The sequence below is a fragment of the Myiozetetes cayanensis genome, unplaced genomic scaffold, assembly GCF_022539395.1.
Source record: "Myiozetetes cayanensis isolate MyiCay16 unplaced genomic scaffold, myiCay2020 scf21, whole genome shotgun sequence".
Classification (NCBI taxonomy): Eukaryota; Metazoa; Chordata; class Aves; order Passeriformes; family Tyrannidae; genus Myiozetetes; species Myiozetetes cayanensis.
Genome location: NW_026087423.1, coordinates 13,031,253 through 13,050,311, shown reverse-complemented (window position 1 = coordinate 13,050,311; position 19,059 = coordinate 13,031,253). Strand labels below are relative to the sequence as shown.

General features: G+C 42.0%; 1 protein-coding gene across 2 annotated transcripts; it reads right to left on the bottom strand.

The window, feature by feature from the left end:
* Window positions 1–11: 11 nt before the first annotated feature.
* CHFR (checkpoint with forkhead and ring finger domains) lies at window positions 12–18,627 on the bottom strand. 2 transcript variants are annotated; one of them, XM_050318509.1, is made up of 18 exons: window positions 18,578–18,627; window positions 17,988–18,132; window positions 16,819–16,918; window positions 11,792–11,901; window positions 10,582–10,641; window positions 10,216–10,428; window positions 9,529–9,744; window positions 9,074–9,230; window positions 8,686–8,840; window positions 8,025–8,187; window positions 7,015–7,157; window positions 6,560–6,679; window positions 6,170–6,253; window positions 5,569–5,639; window positions 4,574–4,661; window positions 4,317–4,424; window positions 3,834–3,906; window positions 12–1,664 (listed from the first exon to the last, which is right to left on the bottom strand). In XM_050318509.1, the coding sequence occupies exons 2-18, from the start codon at window positions 18,118–18,120 to the stop codon at window positions 1,622–1,624; spliced, it is 2,037 nt and encodes a 678-aa protein (XP_050174466.1). In that variant the 5' UTR covers window positions 18,121–18,132; window positions 18,578–18,627; the 3' UTR covers window positions 12–1,621. The 2 variants fall into 2 exon arrangements, with proteins under 2 accessions (XP_050174466.1, XP_050174465.1); XM_050318508.1 differs by lacking the exon at window positions 18,578–18,627 and having other exon boundaries at window positions 17,988–18,294.
* Window positions 18,628–19,059: the final 432 nt, after the last annotated feature.

Below are 19,059 nucleotides of genomic sequence, written 5' to 3'. Positions count from 1 at the left end.
AGGAAAAGAAGTCCACACCAAAGTGTATTTTAATAGCATACAGGCATGGTCAACAGACCCATCCTTGCAACAGCTATTTTTAAAAAATAAAAATCTAAACAGAAAGACATAATTCTAATTAGCATTCATATTAACATGTGCATTGCTGGAAATAGTTGTTTAATTCACTGCAACCAGTAGACACGATGTGCTGCATCATTTGTGCTCCATTATATCACAAGATATTGTGTGTGCACTCTTTTAACATCCAAGTATAAATCCTGCTCCTAAAATAAGGCATACTCAAAAACAACATGATATCTACAGAGGTAACTTTGTATGCTTTCTTCTCATTCTGCTTCACTCTTCTAGGTGTGATGGAAAAGGAAAACAATTGGTCCCAGTTGAGGTTTGTCAACACTGGCAATCAGACTGTGATGAAACAGATTAGATCACAGCAATTCAGGGGGAGGGGAGGGTGGGGATTTTTCTTATTTTTAATGACACTTGGGACATCTCCTGAATGAGCTCTGCAGAAGGCATGAAAAAAGAAATCTACATTTATTATGTCAGAGACACCAGTGTTCCCCTTCATCATCCCTATCTCCATCCCTATCCAGAAATGCCTCCATATTGCTACAATTTCTCCAAACTGACTTTTTTTTTGTGTGTAAGATGGTTCCTTCCAGTAAAGCTGCTATATTCTGTTTTAAATGATAGCTTTTTCTACATTTTCACCAGTGTATGCATGCTAGAGAACAGCTGCATTGCAGAGGTACATATTCAGCACACGGTATCAAACAAAAAAAGAAATACAAAAAAAAAAAAGGAACCAGTGTGTCCTACTGGCTGCTCCATGTCAAAAGCACTGTTTGGTCTTCTGATATAAAACAATACAGAAGTAATATTAGCAGAAGTCTGTTCTGCTTCAAGTAATACCCCAACTTTAAATGTGATTTTCAAACTTTTGTGCAATTCTTTTTGTAATCTCACGCGAATAAAAACATCAACATGTCTAAACTAAGAAAAGAGACTGCCCTACCTCCACTGTAACACTGCACAGATGGCAGAGGGTTTAAGCTGGAGGAGCTGTTCAATGGGTGGATGTTTCTGAATGAGTGTTCATGTGGTTTCCAGCCCAAATGCAATGGGTGGCAACAAAAGATCAGACTAATGCAAAATGCAGTTACAAATACACACTGACAACTTCCTTCTTAAATATTAATGGCTCTTGAAATACCCATCAGATACTTTTACAAAACTTCTCTATTTTAAGTCTAAGGATTTTTCTTAGTTTCTCCACAAGTAGTGCAAATACACTCCTTATTCTTAGGTCATCCCAAGATATGGCTGGTTTTTGTGTGGGTGATTTCTGTTTGTGTTCTTCACTGAAGTGACACAGGGACACTGTAGTCATGAGGATGGAATGTAATGCCTGCTGGACTACCTTGGGAAAAAGAAAAAAAATCTACCTTATTCATGTACAGCTGTAAAATTCTACAAATTAAAAATTTCACATCAGACTACCTGATGCAAAAATCATTGATTCCCTGCTATGGGGGAACTGAGAAGATCCCCTGAAACCTTAAACTGTACAAGCAGTGTAACAGGTTTTTGTCCCCCCTCCACAGACTACAGGTATTCAGTTCTTGAATCGGGTCTGCTCACAAATGTGATTGAATTTCCTGAAACAAAATAAAAACAACAAGCATTAAAATGTAACCAAGCTCTCAGAAGTCGGGCAGCAAAAGCGAGGATCTTTCACAGGATATTTTAAATGCTAAACAGTTTAAAGCAGAACATTCACACACTGAAATATCTGGTTTTCAGAACCTGTTTCTGTTGCACTCCACTACCACGTTACGTGGAACAGGATTTTCAACATCTCTCGTGCCCAACCCTTGTTAGTTTTATTGTGCACACAAAACCCCTGCTATTAAACACTCCCTTCTACTTCTGCAGACTTTAACCCAGAAGGCAACTAAAGCAGGGCTTGGTGAATTCATCTTCCCCTGCAAGATACTAGTAATTCTTAGCAGACAGCATTACCCCAGTCACTGAGAACCAGAATTAACCAGGCTAATGACACATTTCAACACAAAGGTGTTCTCTCCATGGCTCAGAATCTTCTGGAAGGAAAAAGTTTTTCTCAGCCTGTATTATGCCAGTTTTATGGCAATGGCAAGCCTGGCTTCAGGGATTAAACAGATAACACAGCTTTGCACAGGGCACTTCTCCCCAGTTCCCAAAAACCTCTCCCTGTTCATTCTTTGTTTTCCTCTGACCTGGGTTCTGTGTCCCTGACACACAACTGAAACACAGGTGGGGTGCTGAGTGTGGGGATACCTGGGCAGGAGATGATGAAAGGAGACCACCAATTCTCCTCCTCTTGCAGAATTAGATCAAGGATTACAGAAACCTTGCTTACATAACCAAACTGCTTAGCAAAACAGTTTAGCTCAATTAAAAAAAAAACTTAACTGGGCATTTAGGAGTAGTATGACAAAACTGTTTGCTTTTGTGGATTTTAGGAACTAAGAGCAGCAGCCAGTAAAGTTCTAGGAACAGCTGATGCATGAAAGAAAAGATAAATTAAAAAAAAAAAAAAAGAGAAGAATAAAAGGAAAGAAATACCCTGAGTCATTTCTATTCTAGATGAAGTTATCCCCCACAATATGAACAAAGAAGAATGGTAAATACTTTGATATTGAATTAACTCTAACATTTCAAAACAAAATCTCCTCTGGGAACACAGACAGTCCTGTAATGTGAAGTTACAGATAGCAGTGGTACTTCGAAATTACATCTGCAACTTAAACCCAAAATTATTTTTGAAAGCTATTTGGTAAAACCCTCTGACTTTGTAAGAGACTGCAGATGAATATTTTACAAGTCTGTCTTATGATCTGCTTGCCTGAGATGTACAGACTGGTTATTTTCAACCCACAGTACCTGAAATATTAAAGGAATTATGCTAAGTGTGTATGTACACTGCAACATTAGAAAGATACTGCAGAATCTACTATTCATTAGGGTAATTTCTCAATAAGGGATAACAGCTCCTCTATCTTAAATTGCACTGAGAATTTAGAGAATTATTCATAAAGCAAGAAGGATTTTTCAACCCTCCCTGGAACCAGTTGGCTCCTAGGTAGAAAATTTTTGGTTTGTTTTAGGAGTTTTTAATATTTGTCAAACCATATGTGCATCTTTTCATAAGAATAAAACTGCATTGGTCATCAGTGGCCTTGATTTGTTTTAATCAAGAAGCTTGACTTATTTTGGAAGAACATTTCTCATAAGTGACCAGATACCAGGAGTCCAAGTGCCCTTGAGAAGCAGAGGGTTAATCTCTTTTCAGGCTCAGTATTTCACTTTCAATACCTGCCAGATTCCTTGGGTCAGGATTGTAAGACCTAGAAACTCCTCCAAACCCAGGAACTGCTTAGGAACCTGCTGTGGCTTATGTTACGTGTTCCAAGCTTCTCTTGCTTCCCTTGTTGCTAATTATTCCCACCAATTTATCCCTTCAATGTAAGCTGCACTTCACTAAAAGAGTCACTCCCTCCACTCCAGTGGGTGGAAAAACAGACTCAAGAAGTGTCAGCAATGGGTTACATCAACTTACAAGTGCTGGCAGTGCCCTTCTGACACGCACAAAGGGCTCATTTCAAAGCTGTGCTAGAAACAAAAACGACAACAAAATCCCCAAAGCTCACCCAGTTCTGCTCGATGCTGCAACAGTGCCACTCACACAACTCCTGGCGCCTCAGAGGTTGCTTTTTGGGTTGTTGTCAGTGGCTTTTTTTTAAAGAGACACAAAGCAAACTCCCTTTCTGAGGGGTGTGACTTACATGGCATGATGTGCTTTGACCTGAGTTCGACAGTTGCGCCCCCAGTAACAATCAGGACGGGACGTGACAGTCACTGCGAGAAGAGAAGTGAAATGCTGCATTAATTACAAAGGTCATTAATAAGGTGATGTAGATTATTAAGCCACTGCTAACAGAGGTTACTCATCAGAGCAGGCTTTGTAGAGAAACCAGGCATGACTGGTAAGAGACAGTTGGTTGCATGCTAATTTAAACTAAGATTGTAAATGCAAGTAGATCTAGAATTAGTTAATGAAAGCATTCTTGGTTCCTAGTTGAGAGCTGGTGAAATGTGGACTTGTTCAGAAGGTGCATCATTTTATATACTTAAATGGGAAAATAAATGAAATTACAGCCACTGTTCCTGTTGACTCTATTCTGGATTTTACTGGGTTTCTCTTTTCAATCTGACATTACCTCACTTCACATGACTTTTCCCCCCTTACAGTGCAAAACAATGCCCACCTGGCAGTTCAGCAACAGGAATATTCTGCCTGTACTGGTAGGCGAGTTCTCGGAAGCTGCGAAGGCCACAACAGTAGCAAAGCACCGTGTCCCCAGTAATTCTGTAATCTGGGGACAAAAGCAGTTGGTACAGAATGTCAGAAATCACATTTAACTCAAGAGGCTGGACAGCACTTGCTGTGTACAGAGAAGTGCAAAGCTCCTGGTAACATTCCACTGGAGTTACGTACAGACAAGGAGCCACACACAGCACATACCTGACAACATAAACACTCCTCTCTGAAGAGCTAAGAGGCTTTCATTCAACATGTTTTTCCATGTCAGACCCCTGGATGCCAGGTAATCCTGAAAAGAGCAACTTCAGTGTTTAATCTAGAAAAACCTTCAAGCTTGAAGAGCAACCAAGCCATTTATTGTCAAATATTTCCACATCTAGATCTAACCACGTTTTCAAAATGGCTTGGTGCTGATTACAAGTAAATATTAAATACATTTAACTTAATTATCAAGATATTTTCAGACCACCAATAAAACTTTCTACTTCATATCTTTTTTTTTTTCCCCACAAGATCCCCACTTCTGCCAGAAGTTTGCAAATAGATTCACATCAGTCACACTTTCCTTTACCCCAAATCAAGATTTCACACAGCTTACATAATTTAGGGAACCCTGCTATGGTATAAGCAAAATCTTTTCCGTGAAACTTAGTGTGAAATTTTGTCTGGGACAAAATGTTTAACAAGCCTTGCTTTCCTGGCATATTTTTAGTGAATTCTTTTCCTCTTAATTAATATTTTGGATGTTACACTTTAGACTTCAGAAACCGGCTTCCCCAGCAATAAAACCCAAACACATCTGGACTCCATAGTGTGTCTACCAGTCATTTAAACTCAAATTCACAATTAGGTCTAGAATTTTGGCCTTCTTGGAACCTGTCAGGCACACACATTGGAGAAATTAAACACCAGGATTCCAGCAAAGTGATTTTTGCTGTTGTTAATTGATGCCCTCTTACACAGACTGGGATGACAGAGCCACTCCAAGATACTTCCAGAGTCCACACAGTAAACTATAACTTTGCTCCAGCTGATCACCTGGGGCTCATCTAATCTGCCTTTTGGAATCAGGTTCTGCAAGTGACACAACGCTGCCACTGTAACTGTTAGGCAGCACAACACTTTCACTTCATCACTGAGTGCACCTCAAACCTTGTACCTTTGTTATTATCACACACAAAGATTTTTAAACTTACCTTTAGGATGTCTGACTCGTAGTGGTTGTTATTTAGGACTCCATCTAAACACTTATCACCAAGATTTATTTCTAATCAGAACAAGAACAAGAAAAGTTACTATTTCTTGCCCCAACCCTGTGGCCCTCACACATTTTCTGAAGGTTCTTCTGTTGCCTGCAATAACATGCACAGGCTCATGTGAGCACCGAGAACACATGGAAAAAATGTCTAAAACCTTGAGTTTCAGAAGCCTGCATGTTGGAGAGGGCAAGGCTCTTTTCTAATCAGTTAACATCAGATGTTCAGTGCTCCTGCACTGATTTGTAGGATTCTCTTACTAGGCTGAAATACACCTAATTTTTTATATGGAAAAGCACTGTGCTTAACAAGTGTAGCTTCTAAGGCCAGTCTGGTATGAAGGCACAAAGTTAAACCCTCTGAGTCAAGGCACATATCATTTGAATTCTTTGTGTCCCTGATGTGAGGACACAGCTCTTGTTTCTTTTTGCATGACTGTGCTACAAGTTAATGTATATTTCTTAAATTACCTAAAATTCAAGACAGACAGACATTATTGCAAAGTGAGCAGGCTCATAAGAAACAGATTATTCCACAATACCACAGAATGGTGCCAAACAGCCAAAACATGCCATCCGAGTGCAGCCCCAGTACAAGTGACAGAAGGGTTGCAGACAAACTGTACCTGCAAAATAACAAAGAAAACCCCTGTAAGGACCTCCACACAACAAAACTCAACAGTTACTGTCCTTATAAATCAGTAACAGCAGAGCCCTGATAAGCTTGGCTCAAAAAAGGTACAACTTTCTCATTTAAAATACATTCTACAGAGGAACAAAATTCCACAAAAGAAGATTCTTTTACGCTGCCTCTACAAGAGTTCAGATATAGAACACTCATATAAAAAACAGTCTTCAAAGTAAATTTAAGTTTAATAAAAAGTAAGCAGAGAGTTAGTTCTGTAAAAAAATAAGATAAAAAATGTACCCACATTGCTGAGGAGCAACGTGAGGATTCTGCTCCCGCTCTGCTCTGCGGTCAGGCATTGGCTGAAAGCAGCAGGTGCATATTACATGACTTCCTTGAGCAGGACACACATATTCCTGGACAGCTAGATGAGTTCAAAAGGGAAAAAAAAAGACAGACTGAACAAGGTACACAACTGCAATCTAACTCAGTGAATATTAACAACACAAAAATCTCAAAACTATAGTCAAATGTCACGATGTTTGCAAAGACAGTGGTGTGGTGTAACTCTCAGTACCATGAGAGTGACCTTGATTAGTTCATAGTTCAGTGTTATAGCACAGCTCATTGCTCAGTTCAGGGCAGTTGGAGACAATCTTTCAGGGTCCCTTCCAACCCAAACCATCCTCTGATTCTGTACCAGGTGTATGAGCTGTAGTGTTTTAGTCCCACACTCTGGGACGATGTCGTGGCACTGACCTGCAGGGAAGTTGGCAGATGTTGATGGTGCATCTCCCAGTGCCTGCATTCCTCCTGCCTCTGTCTCCTGGCCTGTGCCAGGCACAGTTGGGACAGAGTGTCTTCTATACCCTGGGCACTGTCTGCACACTATGTATGGTTGACTGAAAAGATAAAATAAAGTCACAGGAAATCACAGTGAACAAGTGCAAATACAACTTACATCTGTATGCTAGACAAGATTGGTCAGACTCTCAAAGTTTAAATTTGGAACTTCCTCATTCAGTAACAGATGGAAGTTCACATAACTCAGTACCTCACAGCTGTGAAGACTGCTCTAGTTGGACAGATAAAAATGTTGGGTTTTACAGTAGCAGTTTTAAAAAAGGGGGGGTGGGAAGTGAGATGAACAAAAGAGAGAGGTACAAAGCTGGAATAATTATCTACATGAAGAATTCTTCTGTTCCCCTCCAGACATTGAGCAAAAAGTGTTTGCTGCCAGAAACAAAGAGGAGATACTTTGGTACTTGGGAATCTCCATCAGCTGCCTCAGTACCTTAGAACCAGTGAAAGCAGCATTCCAGACACATAAGGAAGTACAACCATTGCAGCTGCACTCACAGGGCATGGACTGCTTTACCTCCTGACAAGATCTTAGCCAGAAACCTGTCTTCTCTAAAGCAGCAGTCAATTTGTAAGTGGAAAAGGTAATTTCACATATCTCACATGAGGCTGTTGCACAGTTCAGGACAGAACTGTTGGTCACAAACTGAATCCTGCTGAACTTCTGGGAAGTTCTAATTTTAATTATTTTTTTGTTGACTGCTCAAGGTTCAGTAGGATGGCCAGTAGAACTGCCAAGATAGTTACTGCTAAGAATGAACTTACCTGAAAACTAAACTAAGATTTATTCTGACAGTGATCATGGGAACACTACCAGCAATAACAGCGTTTGTGAAACTATCTCAGTCGTTGGGCTTATCCAAACATAAGCACACCTAATTCAGAGCACAACCTAAAAGCAGACATACCTGATATCTGAAGATTCACTATCCACGTCTGACAATTCCAGCAAATCTTCAGAACTTCCCTCCTCGTCTGAGAAAGATCTGCGCACCTTGGGCTGCAGCATGTCCTGAGTGATCTTGTTCCTGGCGTCCATGCTGCGAACGTCGTCCTCATTGCGGCACTTATCTGGCACCACAACCAAAGCCAGATTTCAAGAGAAAAGAACACCTCACCTCCCTTACCTGCACCCTATTTTGTTAACACAGTTCTGGTGTTTCCATTTCCATAAAACTTGGTTTAGGATAACAGAGTTCTAGAAGGTCTTAGTTAAATTCCCCTCTCTGTTAATGAAATGTAGTATCGGGCAACTTAAGTTTTGTTTTCAAGAGGCCACGATCAAAGTTAATTAAATTCACGTTCAAGTATATTTTTCAGAAGTATCTGATATCCTTATGATTAAGTAACAAATTAAAATGAAGAATTCTTAGATAGTTGCAGTATTACATCACCTTCCACAAGTCATTATGTCATGTTAACTACGTTTTATTTTCTTACAACCACGTCAGAGAAAACTGCAGAGTGACAAAGCACACAGATATTGTACAGACAGGTGTGAGCATGTGTCAGTTGTGCAGCTCATGTGTGAAATACAAGGGGTTCTGCTGCACACACTGTTCAACTTGCCTGGATGCTGAATCAGATAAGCTTCAACCAAGTTGTTCAAGATGTGGTTTTTACAAATACGTTCTACCGGACAACGACAAGTTGGACACAGGGAAGATCTTTCCATCCATCCTGAGTAGCAGGCAGCACAAAAAGTATGCATGCAGGGCTGCAAGCTGGAAAACAAACAAACAAATGGAGTCAAAACATAAATACATTATTTTTTTCAGATACATTCGTAACACTCAAAAAAACTATTTGGCACCAGTTTGACTATATAGATGAGGTGGGGGAAAGGGGACTCAGAAGGGCTTGTGAAAATGCTCATTATCCTGACCTCCTCAAACAGTTGCCACTGAATTTCGGGCATTATTACCACATGATTACAGCTTTTGTCACTCTTACATACCTTACACAGTCATGCAGCAGTTCTTGGCAGATAATGCAAGTTAATGTTTCTTCCATCTTATCTGGTTTCACATTTGATGTTTTTGCATCTTCAGAGCCAATTTTAATTATACATTCACTTGGAGGTGCTGGTGAAAGATTTGGACAAGTGCCTTCATCTGCAAAGAGAGAAGATTCCACAGGACATAGTTTTTGAAGCTTTTATAACTTATTTTTATTCAAGAATTTAAAAAAAAGATCTGAAAGATATACACTGATTCACTGTTCACTGGCAATGATCCCACTAGAGGTTCTTGCTTTAGACACAACAGCTTCTGCTACTGAAAACATTATTTTCACTGAACCAGAAACCAAGCCAGTAAGAAGCAAGAAACAAACTGAAGGACTGATGAGAGCTGTTCTAATTCAGCTTGGAGGGGCTGGGGGTTAGGTTGCACAATACTGTACTACACTTGCCTCCTTTTAGCTTCTTCTTTGCAGGTTCCAAACCTTCCTCCTCCCCTGTCCTTTGAGAATCCGATTCTGCTTCTTCTTTGTCAGTGATTTCTGAAGTGACTGCAGAAGTTTCAACATCCATATCCAGCTGTTCGTGCTTGTTGTGCAGTGCTCTTACACACTGAGATTCTGAGATGGGCAAAGCAGGCACAGGAGTGACAACTGGGGACTGTGAGCCTACAAAACAACAGAAACATGGACATGGCTTAACACCGACACAGGACATATGAAACCAAAAGGTACTCAAGCCCTGATGAGGCACACGCATCAATCCAAACATCTGAACAGGAAAAAGTGCAGCAGAAAAGCAATGTCTGCACAACTTACTAAATGCATTCTGAACCTATCTGACTAACTGCAAGACCTGGGGAGAAACAACCTATTAGTTGTGTAACCCTACTTAAAATCCCCATTTCTCTTTAAAGTGCAGAGTATTTATTCATAAGACCCACAATTGCTTTACTCATCCATTAGGATTTACCCCTGAGGGAAAGTTAAAATGCACATATACACCTGGTATTTTCACTAGAACTTTACAAAGCAGGTGATAAAGACCCGGACAGGGGTAAGAGATCAACCTGTTAAGTTTCAAAACTGGAGTAACAGTTGATGGGATATCAAACTTTAGGTACTGGGCACAATTCTTACCAGATGAAGATGGATTATCATGCTGAACAGATGCAGACTCAGTAAGAGAGGTAGAAGAAGCATTAAAGAGGTTAGATGTAGAAGTAGATGGCTGTGGTTCCTCATAGCAAGGCTGAGTAGCTGACGGTGATGAGGTAATTTGGGTCTCATCATTACTTCTTCCTGTACTTGAGGTATCTTTGGTCACATGGCATTGGTTTTCTACATTAACTTCTACAGTTGGAAGGGGGGAAAGGAAAGAAAAACATCTGTGTGACAGTCACCATATCATGGCTTCAAAATTCCAAGGCATCAAACTCTCTCAAGAGGGTTACATTAGTCATTGGAGCTTAGCTCCTCTTCATGGATCCTGAATTACTTCCTTACCTACTGGTTCTTGAGTTGCATCATGTTTTGTGTTTAAGGATTCATAAAGATAAGCAACATCTGAAAGGGAAAAAATAGTATTTATCATAATCTTCAAACAGAAATTTGCTAACCTCCACATAAACAACTCACGTAAACAACTTCCAGTCACAAGTGGCTGCTTCCCCAGAGTGTCTGACAATGGAAGAGGCAAATGAGGGGTCACCTCAGTAGTACCATGTTAATACTCCCACTTAGGAGGCAATTAGGAGCAGCACAGCAAGATCTTTTCTTCTCAGGAAACCAGGCAGAGCAGCTTTTGTGTGATGTTTAACTTGTGCCAGCCATGGAACCAGAGGCTTAATCATTTCTTAAACCTCAAATCTGCTCTGTGTCTGAACAAACTGTATTTGCACTCATACTGAATCAAAGTTCTTCGAAGAAGCTTATAATTTCTGAGCTCACTTCTCAACATCACCAATCAGTATTATTTCATTTCTTTGAAGATACATGAACTCAAAAATACAGATTAGGATATGCCATAAGTTTCACCCAGAAACTAATTTAGAATCTATCAATAAAATTAATCTGTCTGATCTGTCTACATATAAATTAACAGCAACTTCATAAAGGAAGCATTCCAGTGGTATGTATGTATCTAGAACATTCTTCCAGGTTTACTAATTCTACTTACAGTGTAGGGCTCTCCCCACCTCCCCCCTGGCCATTTTGCCTCTTCCCTCTTTAAAACAAAAAAACCCAACACACACACAACCCCCACCCCCAAAAAAACCCCACAAAAAACACACACACAAAAAAAAAACCCACCAAAAGACACACACAAAAAAACCCAAAAAGCTTTTGAGGCCTTTCCTTGTGGTGCCACAAAACTGCTCTGCTGGGATATATAAAGTATCACTAACTACCCCAGCAATGTGACTTCTAAAAGCAGCACTGGACATGGGATCAGAACCTCATTAGTTACCATTCCATGCGTTATTTCCACCAGAACTACTTCTAGGCACATTACAATTTCAGACAGTTGCTCAGACTTGTCTCTGTAAAAATTGGCACATCTATGACCTCTTCTCTTGAGAATTGTTTTTAAACATTAGCAAATTATTTCTCTTATAATTGAGTAATTCTGTTTTAATTACACTGATATTTCTTTTCTCTCATGACTCAAAGGAAAATGACTAAGCATACCATTTAAAAAATATTATTCACTTACTGTTCTCTGGCTCATTTTTTCTGTAAACAACATAGATCACATCCCCAGTCTGTAATGGGCATGTCTGCTTCTTAACCACTTTCAGTTTATTAATTACTGTTCCATTAGTACTGGAAAGATAAAGAAAAGATAACACCACAAATGTTTTCATAATCACATGGGAGAAGGAAGGGAAAGCACTAGATATTTTTAAAGAAGAAAAACTATTGGCTACCCCCCAAAAAAAGTTAAGTGGATTAAAAAAAAAAAAAAAAAAAGAAAAAAAGTTCAGAAACTAAAAAAAATTCTCCCAAAGACAGAAATGCAGAGCTACTAGAACTTCAAAGCTCATTTGCAGCTACTGGCAAAGAGGTGACAGCTGACAGACAAAAGACCCCTGATATTTGGCCGTGTCTCAAAATAATTAGAGGATTGTTTCTGTATAATAGTCTCCACCCTTTAAGTATAAAACCCCAAGGGGCAATAGCTGTTCTATTCAAAAAGTTCTGAGTTTACTTGGACTGTCTGCAACTCAAAACTGAGAAGTTAGTAAGGTGGAGAAAAGTTATGCACGCTGAAAGATGAGCTGGAATTCATCACTGAGATACTGATAAAAAAATCAAAAGCTTGTAGAAGAAATTAAACTGGAGAAGAGGAAAATGCAGAGCACTGATGATTATTTTCTTTATCTCCTTTACTGTGGGTGATGTTGTATACACAAGCTACTAAGGTTTTATAAGCAAGGTACTCAAGTACTGAATAATTCCAGCCCACTTGGATGAGCCTCCTTCAGGGCTGCAGCACCCTCGAGTTTCAGACTCCTGCCATTCAAAATCTCAGCAAGTGGCACCAAATATAAACGAACAAAAATATCTGCTGTGCCCCCACCCCAGCAGAGCTGCTGCTCGAAATAACAGCAAACCTGTGCTGCCACCTCCTGGAGGCACCACCTGTGCCCAGGACACAGCAGCTCCTCTCCAGACAAGGATGGGTATTTGGAAATAAGTGCCTTCCCTCCTCACTGTTTCTTCTTTTAAAAAGCAAACTGGAAAAAAAATCTCTTCTCATTTCGTAACATAAGCAGAGAAAGAAAATTAGAACTATTTATTTTGGACACAAAGTCAAAATCATGACATTAAAAAGCAAAAGGAAAGCAAGCCCTTTTGAATCAGTACCACAAGTCTCAACCTAGGTATCAGTTCTTGGCCTTACTGCCTTCACTATCCACTGTTCTTCCCCATCTTCGTGGTTGTATCAACTACTCCAACATAAATAACAAGATCACAAAAAAATAAAAATGCTACTTTAAACATCAATAAAGAAACCCAAAAATCTTTGGGTCACATATCGGTGTTTGCTCCATTAAAGAAACTTCAACCTTCTCCTACAAGCAAGAAAACTATTTTTGGCTTGTTTTTCTACCTCAGCCATACAGATGTTGACTTGCCTGAAAGACATGAGGAGCAAAGAACCAGCAGAGCAGAGAAATCACTAAATGAATACCAAAGCTTAGCAATTAAGAGGAAAAAAGAATTTTAGCCAGTTTGTTAGAAAGTACACTCATTTTTAATTTTATATTGATGGTATGTGATAATACATTAAAAAGATTATGTGGAAGTAAAGATTGTTCCTCCTTCAGTTGTCAGGGAAGCAGTAAAGCTTACACCAACCCCTAAAACCTGTCAGAGGTCCTTTAACAAAACCAGGGAACATCAAATTTGACCTCCTTTCCAGAAGGCACAACAAAGTATGAATCTCCCATCTGCCCTAAGAGTTCTAGAACTTCTTTTGTAATAAAACAGCTAAACTCAAGTAACAAGACTTGTCTCTTACTGAGGTTCAGCTTCTACAGGCAATTCCTAGCCCACATGTTTCCCTAAACACAGGGGAAATGTGTCACAATGATGTATTCTGTGAGATCTCTCTGCCATGACTGCCAAGTTCCAAGATGGTTATGGGGGACAATAACTCAAGTAAGGTATTTTTGAAAAAGAAAAGAAAAAAACCCCAAACATCACACATGTAGTAACCCCTCAGGCTTGGTTTCATAAAACAGGTTGCAGAAATAAGACCCTAACCATCCAACTGACTACAAACAGCCAAATGTTTTCAGTTCTGCATTACATGAGAGCTGACTGATGAATTCCTTGGCACACACAGACCCAAATGAAGTAGGAACAAACTGATATCACCTAACACAGAAAACCATAAGCTTCTCTTCAGTACATTAGCAAACTGAATCAGCTGTACTTATAGCTCAGCCAATAATCAAAGGGAAAAAAATTATCCAACTACATTAGATAATTATATTGGCTTTTCATTTCCAGCTTCAGGCTTTAGCATGGGGCTTTTAACAGATATGGTGACATTTCAGATTAATGTTGTGGGTATTTTTCAACCAGACACACGTGATAAATTGTGACATTTGCACATTCCTCTGATGTTTCAAATTAAGGTTCCCATAAAACAAGTAGAAACTACAATGAGAATCCCAAATATGAAGGCCATTCATTAGGACTTAATACTGAATTGATGCCAACTGGCTGTACAATATTTCAAGGGGAGATGAAAAACGGTACTATCAGATATAAATTGTCTGCACTGTGAAACAATGTCACAAAAGGTCCCAATGTCACTTTTCTAAAGAGTGGAAGAAAAAAAAAAAAGTCTGGCCTTGACTCAATTCCAATGTGGTTGATGACTCCACAGTTTCATTAAGGAACCATAAATTCCCTTTACTTCCCAATCCCAACTGCTGTGCAGAATTGATGTGAGCACTCAGAACAGCCTCACTTTCGGTGAATTACCTACGTGTTGCAAGATACCTTGGTATCCTTCCAAGAAAAATGCCAGTCTGTCACTTTTTAATAATTACTACCATCCAGGAAAAGAATGTGATTTATGTCAAAGCTTCTGGGTTAATAGTTTCAATAGTTATCAGCTATTTAAATGTATATTATCCTGAACACACTGTTAACTTAAATGAGTTTTGAAGTCTTTTAAGGTACAGAATCCTGTCTGTACTGTAATTCTCCATTCTTTTAACATCCATGGAAATAGTTTTGACTGGTAGGGTGAAGAGAATTTAGTAGCAGATCAACCTCCAATTTACCCACAGAAAGGCAATATCAGCCTTGGGTAAAGAGTTTCCTGCCCTGAAACATCACTTACTACTTAGTATCTTTCAAAAATATTCCTAGAAGATAAAAGAAGAGGTCTTAAAAAATAAATCATATTAGTTGCCTTCAGAATTTCTTTTTCAGAATGGAGACTCTTACAATTGCTTTTACTTGGGGCAAGCCAACTGCTGCCTCCACTGTGTTAGGTCAGCTTGTATAATTTGTTTTCTTTCAAGAAGAATAAAGTGCATGGTTTGGAAAATAAAGCAGAAACATATCCCAAAAAAGGGCGAGTCCGGCAGTATTTTATTGTACTATTTGCTAACTCTTGGTTTTTGTTACTTCCAAACTTCTACTTGCTCAACAATTTAGAGTTCTCTACACATTTCCTTTCACCTGCAAATTTATGGTAATTCTTTCCAAAGTAGATTCAAGGACTCACTGTGCTAACAGGGAGAGAGAAACCAATGTTGCCTGTCTACATATATCTGATTCTACTCTTTGGGTTCACTACAGTACAGAAACAAAGTCCACTCAGTCCCCCTGTCCCACACCCGCTGCCTCCTTCAGCGCATTCCTCCTCGCCAGAAAAATCCCAGCTTGACCACAGCAACGTTTCCAAACTATTTTCCACTTCAGAGAAGAAAAAGCTGACACTGCAGTATTTTCTCTGCGACTCTGGGCGTCCGTACTGCCAACTCAAACATTCAAAAATCATCTTCTCTCAGCCTGCCTGATCTTTTGGAACTCCTCTGGTATTTGGCACAGACGCTGGGAGACCCAGAGGAGCCTTGTGCAAGTTTGGTTTCTTGATTCAGCAAACGGCAGCCACACTGGACGCCAACTCCCGGGAAGCAGGACACAGCACCTCACTCCTCTTTGTCACATGCACAAAAGTACAACAGGCACCAGCAGCCCCCGGCAGGACTCCCTGGGTGCAGCCTTTCTGCTACACTACCTGGGAACAAGCCTCACCTTTTCATGAATATATCACAGAAAATTAACTTTCATGTGGCTTTGTTAGTTTTCTGCTGGCTGCACTTTCTGCCTCAGGGGGTGGGTAGGGAAAAAAAGAAAAAAAAAAAAGGCAGGAATGTTTCTGTATTATGCACAGTTTATTTAGCTTGTTTTACCATAATGTTGGTCTAAACCAATTTCTCAAGCTTAAATTTACAGCTACACTCTTACACTGTCATCATAGGCAAATATGGCTTGATTTGTTGCTTGAAACACCTCGAAATTTAGGATTGCATTGCAGAATGACAATTATAAGCCATTTCCTAGGTATGCCAGCTAGGCCTTGTATTTTTCCCAAAAATTTAGCATTCTGTCCCCCAGCTTCTTGGAGCATAATTCCCTCCAGGAATCTATCCAGGGACCTATCCCGGCCATCCTGGACATACCTGTAGCTACAACCTTGAAGAGGAGAGGAAATACACCCTCACCAAGTTTGTGGATGGCAACAAAGCAGGGGCAGGGCTGGGCTGCCCTCAAGGGCACTTTGGCCAGAGGAAGGGGCTGATGGGAATGCCACGACATTCCACACAAAGTCCTGCACCTGGACAGAACCACCTGTAAGAGAGCAGCTCAGAGACTGCTCAGACAGGGCTCCTGGTGGATCTTAGGACTAAACACAAGGTCACACCCCCTGGACTTCTGCCTGGGCTCAAGTCAGCAGCCTGCCCTGGCAGGGGTGAAGGCCTACAGCCCCCCTGGCTGGATGAGCAGGAGTGCAGCCTAAAACTAAAGCAAAGTGGTGATTATTCCCCTTTACTTGGAATTCATTAGTCAGCATCTAAATCTCACATCTAGTTTGGGGTCACCTGATAAACTCGAGCAAGTCCAGCTATTGATGCCTCGAGCAACAAACAAGATTATTCTTCACAGACTGAAAGGAAGTTAAGATTAGAAGTTCACAGAAGAACCAACCTTGTATCTTCCAATGACACCTGACCAGATTCTTCATCCACTATGATTTTACAGTGATCTCCAGACACCAACTTGTTGCCAGGGAAAGATAAGTCACAACCTTAAAAAGAAAGGAGATTTTCCAGTGGGCTTAAAAATACACATTACACAGTCAGATCAGCATTCTACATGGCTATAAATGCAACGCAAACTGACCCATGTACATCTGCAATAGTTCAAAACTTCTGCTGTCACACAGACAGCAACACAGTCCACTGTGTGACAGAGAAATACAAATGGTGAGACAGACCCATGTGCTGATATAAACTTACTTCAAACTTCTAAAGATGTTTCAGTTCCCTTCCCCCCCAGTTGTAGCCCTCACAGACGGAAATCAGATTACAATAACTCTGTTCTAGACTTGTACAGAAATAAATTCACACATATTTGAAGTGTTCAGTCCAAATCCTAGAGGCACACATCACAGAGCACCCAGCTGTTTTTCCACACCACTGTGATTCTGTTTCATTGGATTTAACTTTTATTTCAGTCTGGTATACTGGAGGGAGTAGTAGGAACCAAGAGCTGTTCCTACTTCCATGATTGCTTCATGTACAGTAAGCAAAAAATCCTTTAAAATAAAGGCACATAGTAAAAGCCTTAGACCCTGGGAATAAAGCTTTCAAATCCATGCTCACAGAAACTTTCAGTACTTGTTGGCAGTCTTTATATGGCCATTAAGAATTAAGGGCTTTTATGTGGGTGTTTTCTTTTCTGTGAAGCAGAAGCATTTTGCATTGCAGTTCCAACTTATTTTAACCACAGAAACGAAACGAGAACGTAAACAGGGCCCATGCACAGAAACTCTCCTGAACCAACAACTGCATTTCCTTATTTGCACAAAGTGCCACAGCCAACCAACCTAAAAGGTGCATTCACTGTCAAACGTGCCTGTGTCCCAAGTTAGGGAAAAAGGAAAGGTCAGCATAAAACCACTTCTTCACATAACCAAGACAAACTCCTTCTTCACATAACCAAGAAGTAAATCAGGAATATGGGAAGGCCTGGCAGGCACCTCCAAGAGTTGAAAGCACCAAACCCATCTAGTTTCAGTGCACCTTCCTGTGTTTTAAAGGCCAGGAGGGGGGGTATCGCTGCTACCCCCCGAACACCTCTCTTCCCTGCCCCACCTTTCTTCCTGCCGATGGTCCATTCCCTTTTCAGCAGCAGGACGTGCGGCTCTGCCTCCTCTGCGCCCAGCCGGGTCAGCTTCCCCCAGGGCTGCGGCTGCTGGCTCTGCTCGCCTCCTTCCGACCGCTCCATTTGGATTCACATCTGACAAAAACACAAACAAAGCCAACCCACGCCCCACCATCACGCAGCGCCCGGGGAGGGCTCGGGGAGGGCCCGGGGAGGGGCCGGGCCCCCCGCGCCGCTGCCCCGCACCCCCGGGGGCTGCCCCGGCCCCTCCTCCTGTGCGGGGCTGGGAACCCTCCCCTCGGCCCCCGCAGCCGGCCCGCCGCCTTCCCCGCGCCCCCGCCCCGCAGGGCCGCTCCCCGCGCGGGGGGACCGGGCTGGGGCGGCTCCGCCTGTCTGTCCGTCCCTCCGTCCGTCCCTCCGTCCGTCCGCTTCCTCCCCCGCGCGGGCAGGGGCGATGCCCGGGGCACCCCCGCTCCGTCCCCGTCCCAGCTCTGTCCCTCTCCCGTCCCCGCTCCGTCCCCGCTCTGTCCCCTCTCCCGTTCCCCCGTCCCCCTCCGTCCCCTCTCCGGTCCCCCCTCACTCCAGCGCCGGCCCGGGCCGCTCCTGTCAACAGACGGCGCCCCATCAGCTGATCGGCGCGGGGCGGGCCCAGCGCGCCCATTGGCCAGCGCGGCCGGGAGGGGCGGGCCTTCCGGCTCAGCGTCCGGTGAGGCCGCGCCGGCCCCCGCCCATAGGGCAGAGCGGGCCCGCCCCGGGGCTGGGGCGGCGGGGACGCCCCGGCGGACATGTTGGGTGAGGGCGGGCTCGCGGGCCGGACAAGGCGCTCGCCGCCATCTTTGCTGCGGGCACACGGGTTCCCTCACAGAGGTCCCCTGACAGCGGGGCTCACATCACCACCTACAGCAAACTCAGTTCAGCCCCTCGATGTTGAAGAGTTATTACTTTGCCGGCAGCGGGTACATTAACGGAACATACTTGCTGTTCGAAAGCAAGCTCCCCCTGAGGGGGGATCAGTGCCCGCTGATGGGGTTCACGGACAAGCCCCAGTTTCACTCAGGGGCT

Bases quoted from the DNA above. Each gene is read 5' to 3' on its own strand.
- CHFR (XM_050318509.1), bottom strand. From the start codon at position 18,120: ATGGAGCGGTCGGAAGGAGGCGAGCAGAGCCAGCAGCCGCAGCCCTGG. The intron at 8,188-8,685 runs GCAAGTTGAACA...TTGTGGTGCCAG, and splicing joins TTATCTGATTCAGCATCCAG to ATAAGTGCCGCAATGAGGAC. The intron at 4,425-4,573 runs GTATGTGCTGTG...TTTTGTCCCCAG, and splicing joins AGGAGTGTTTATGTTGTCAG to ATTACAGAATTACTGGGGAC.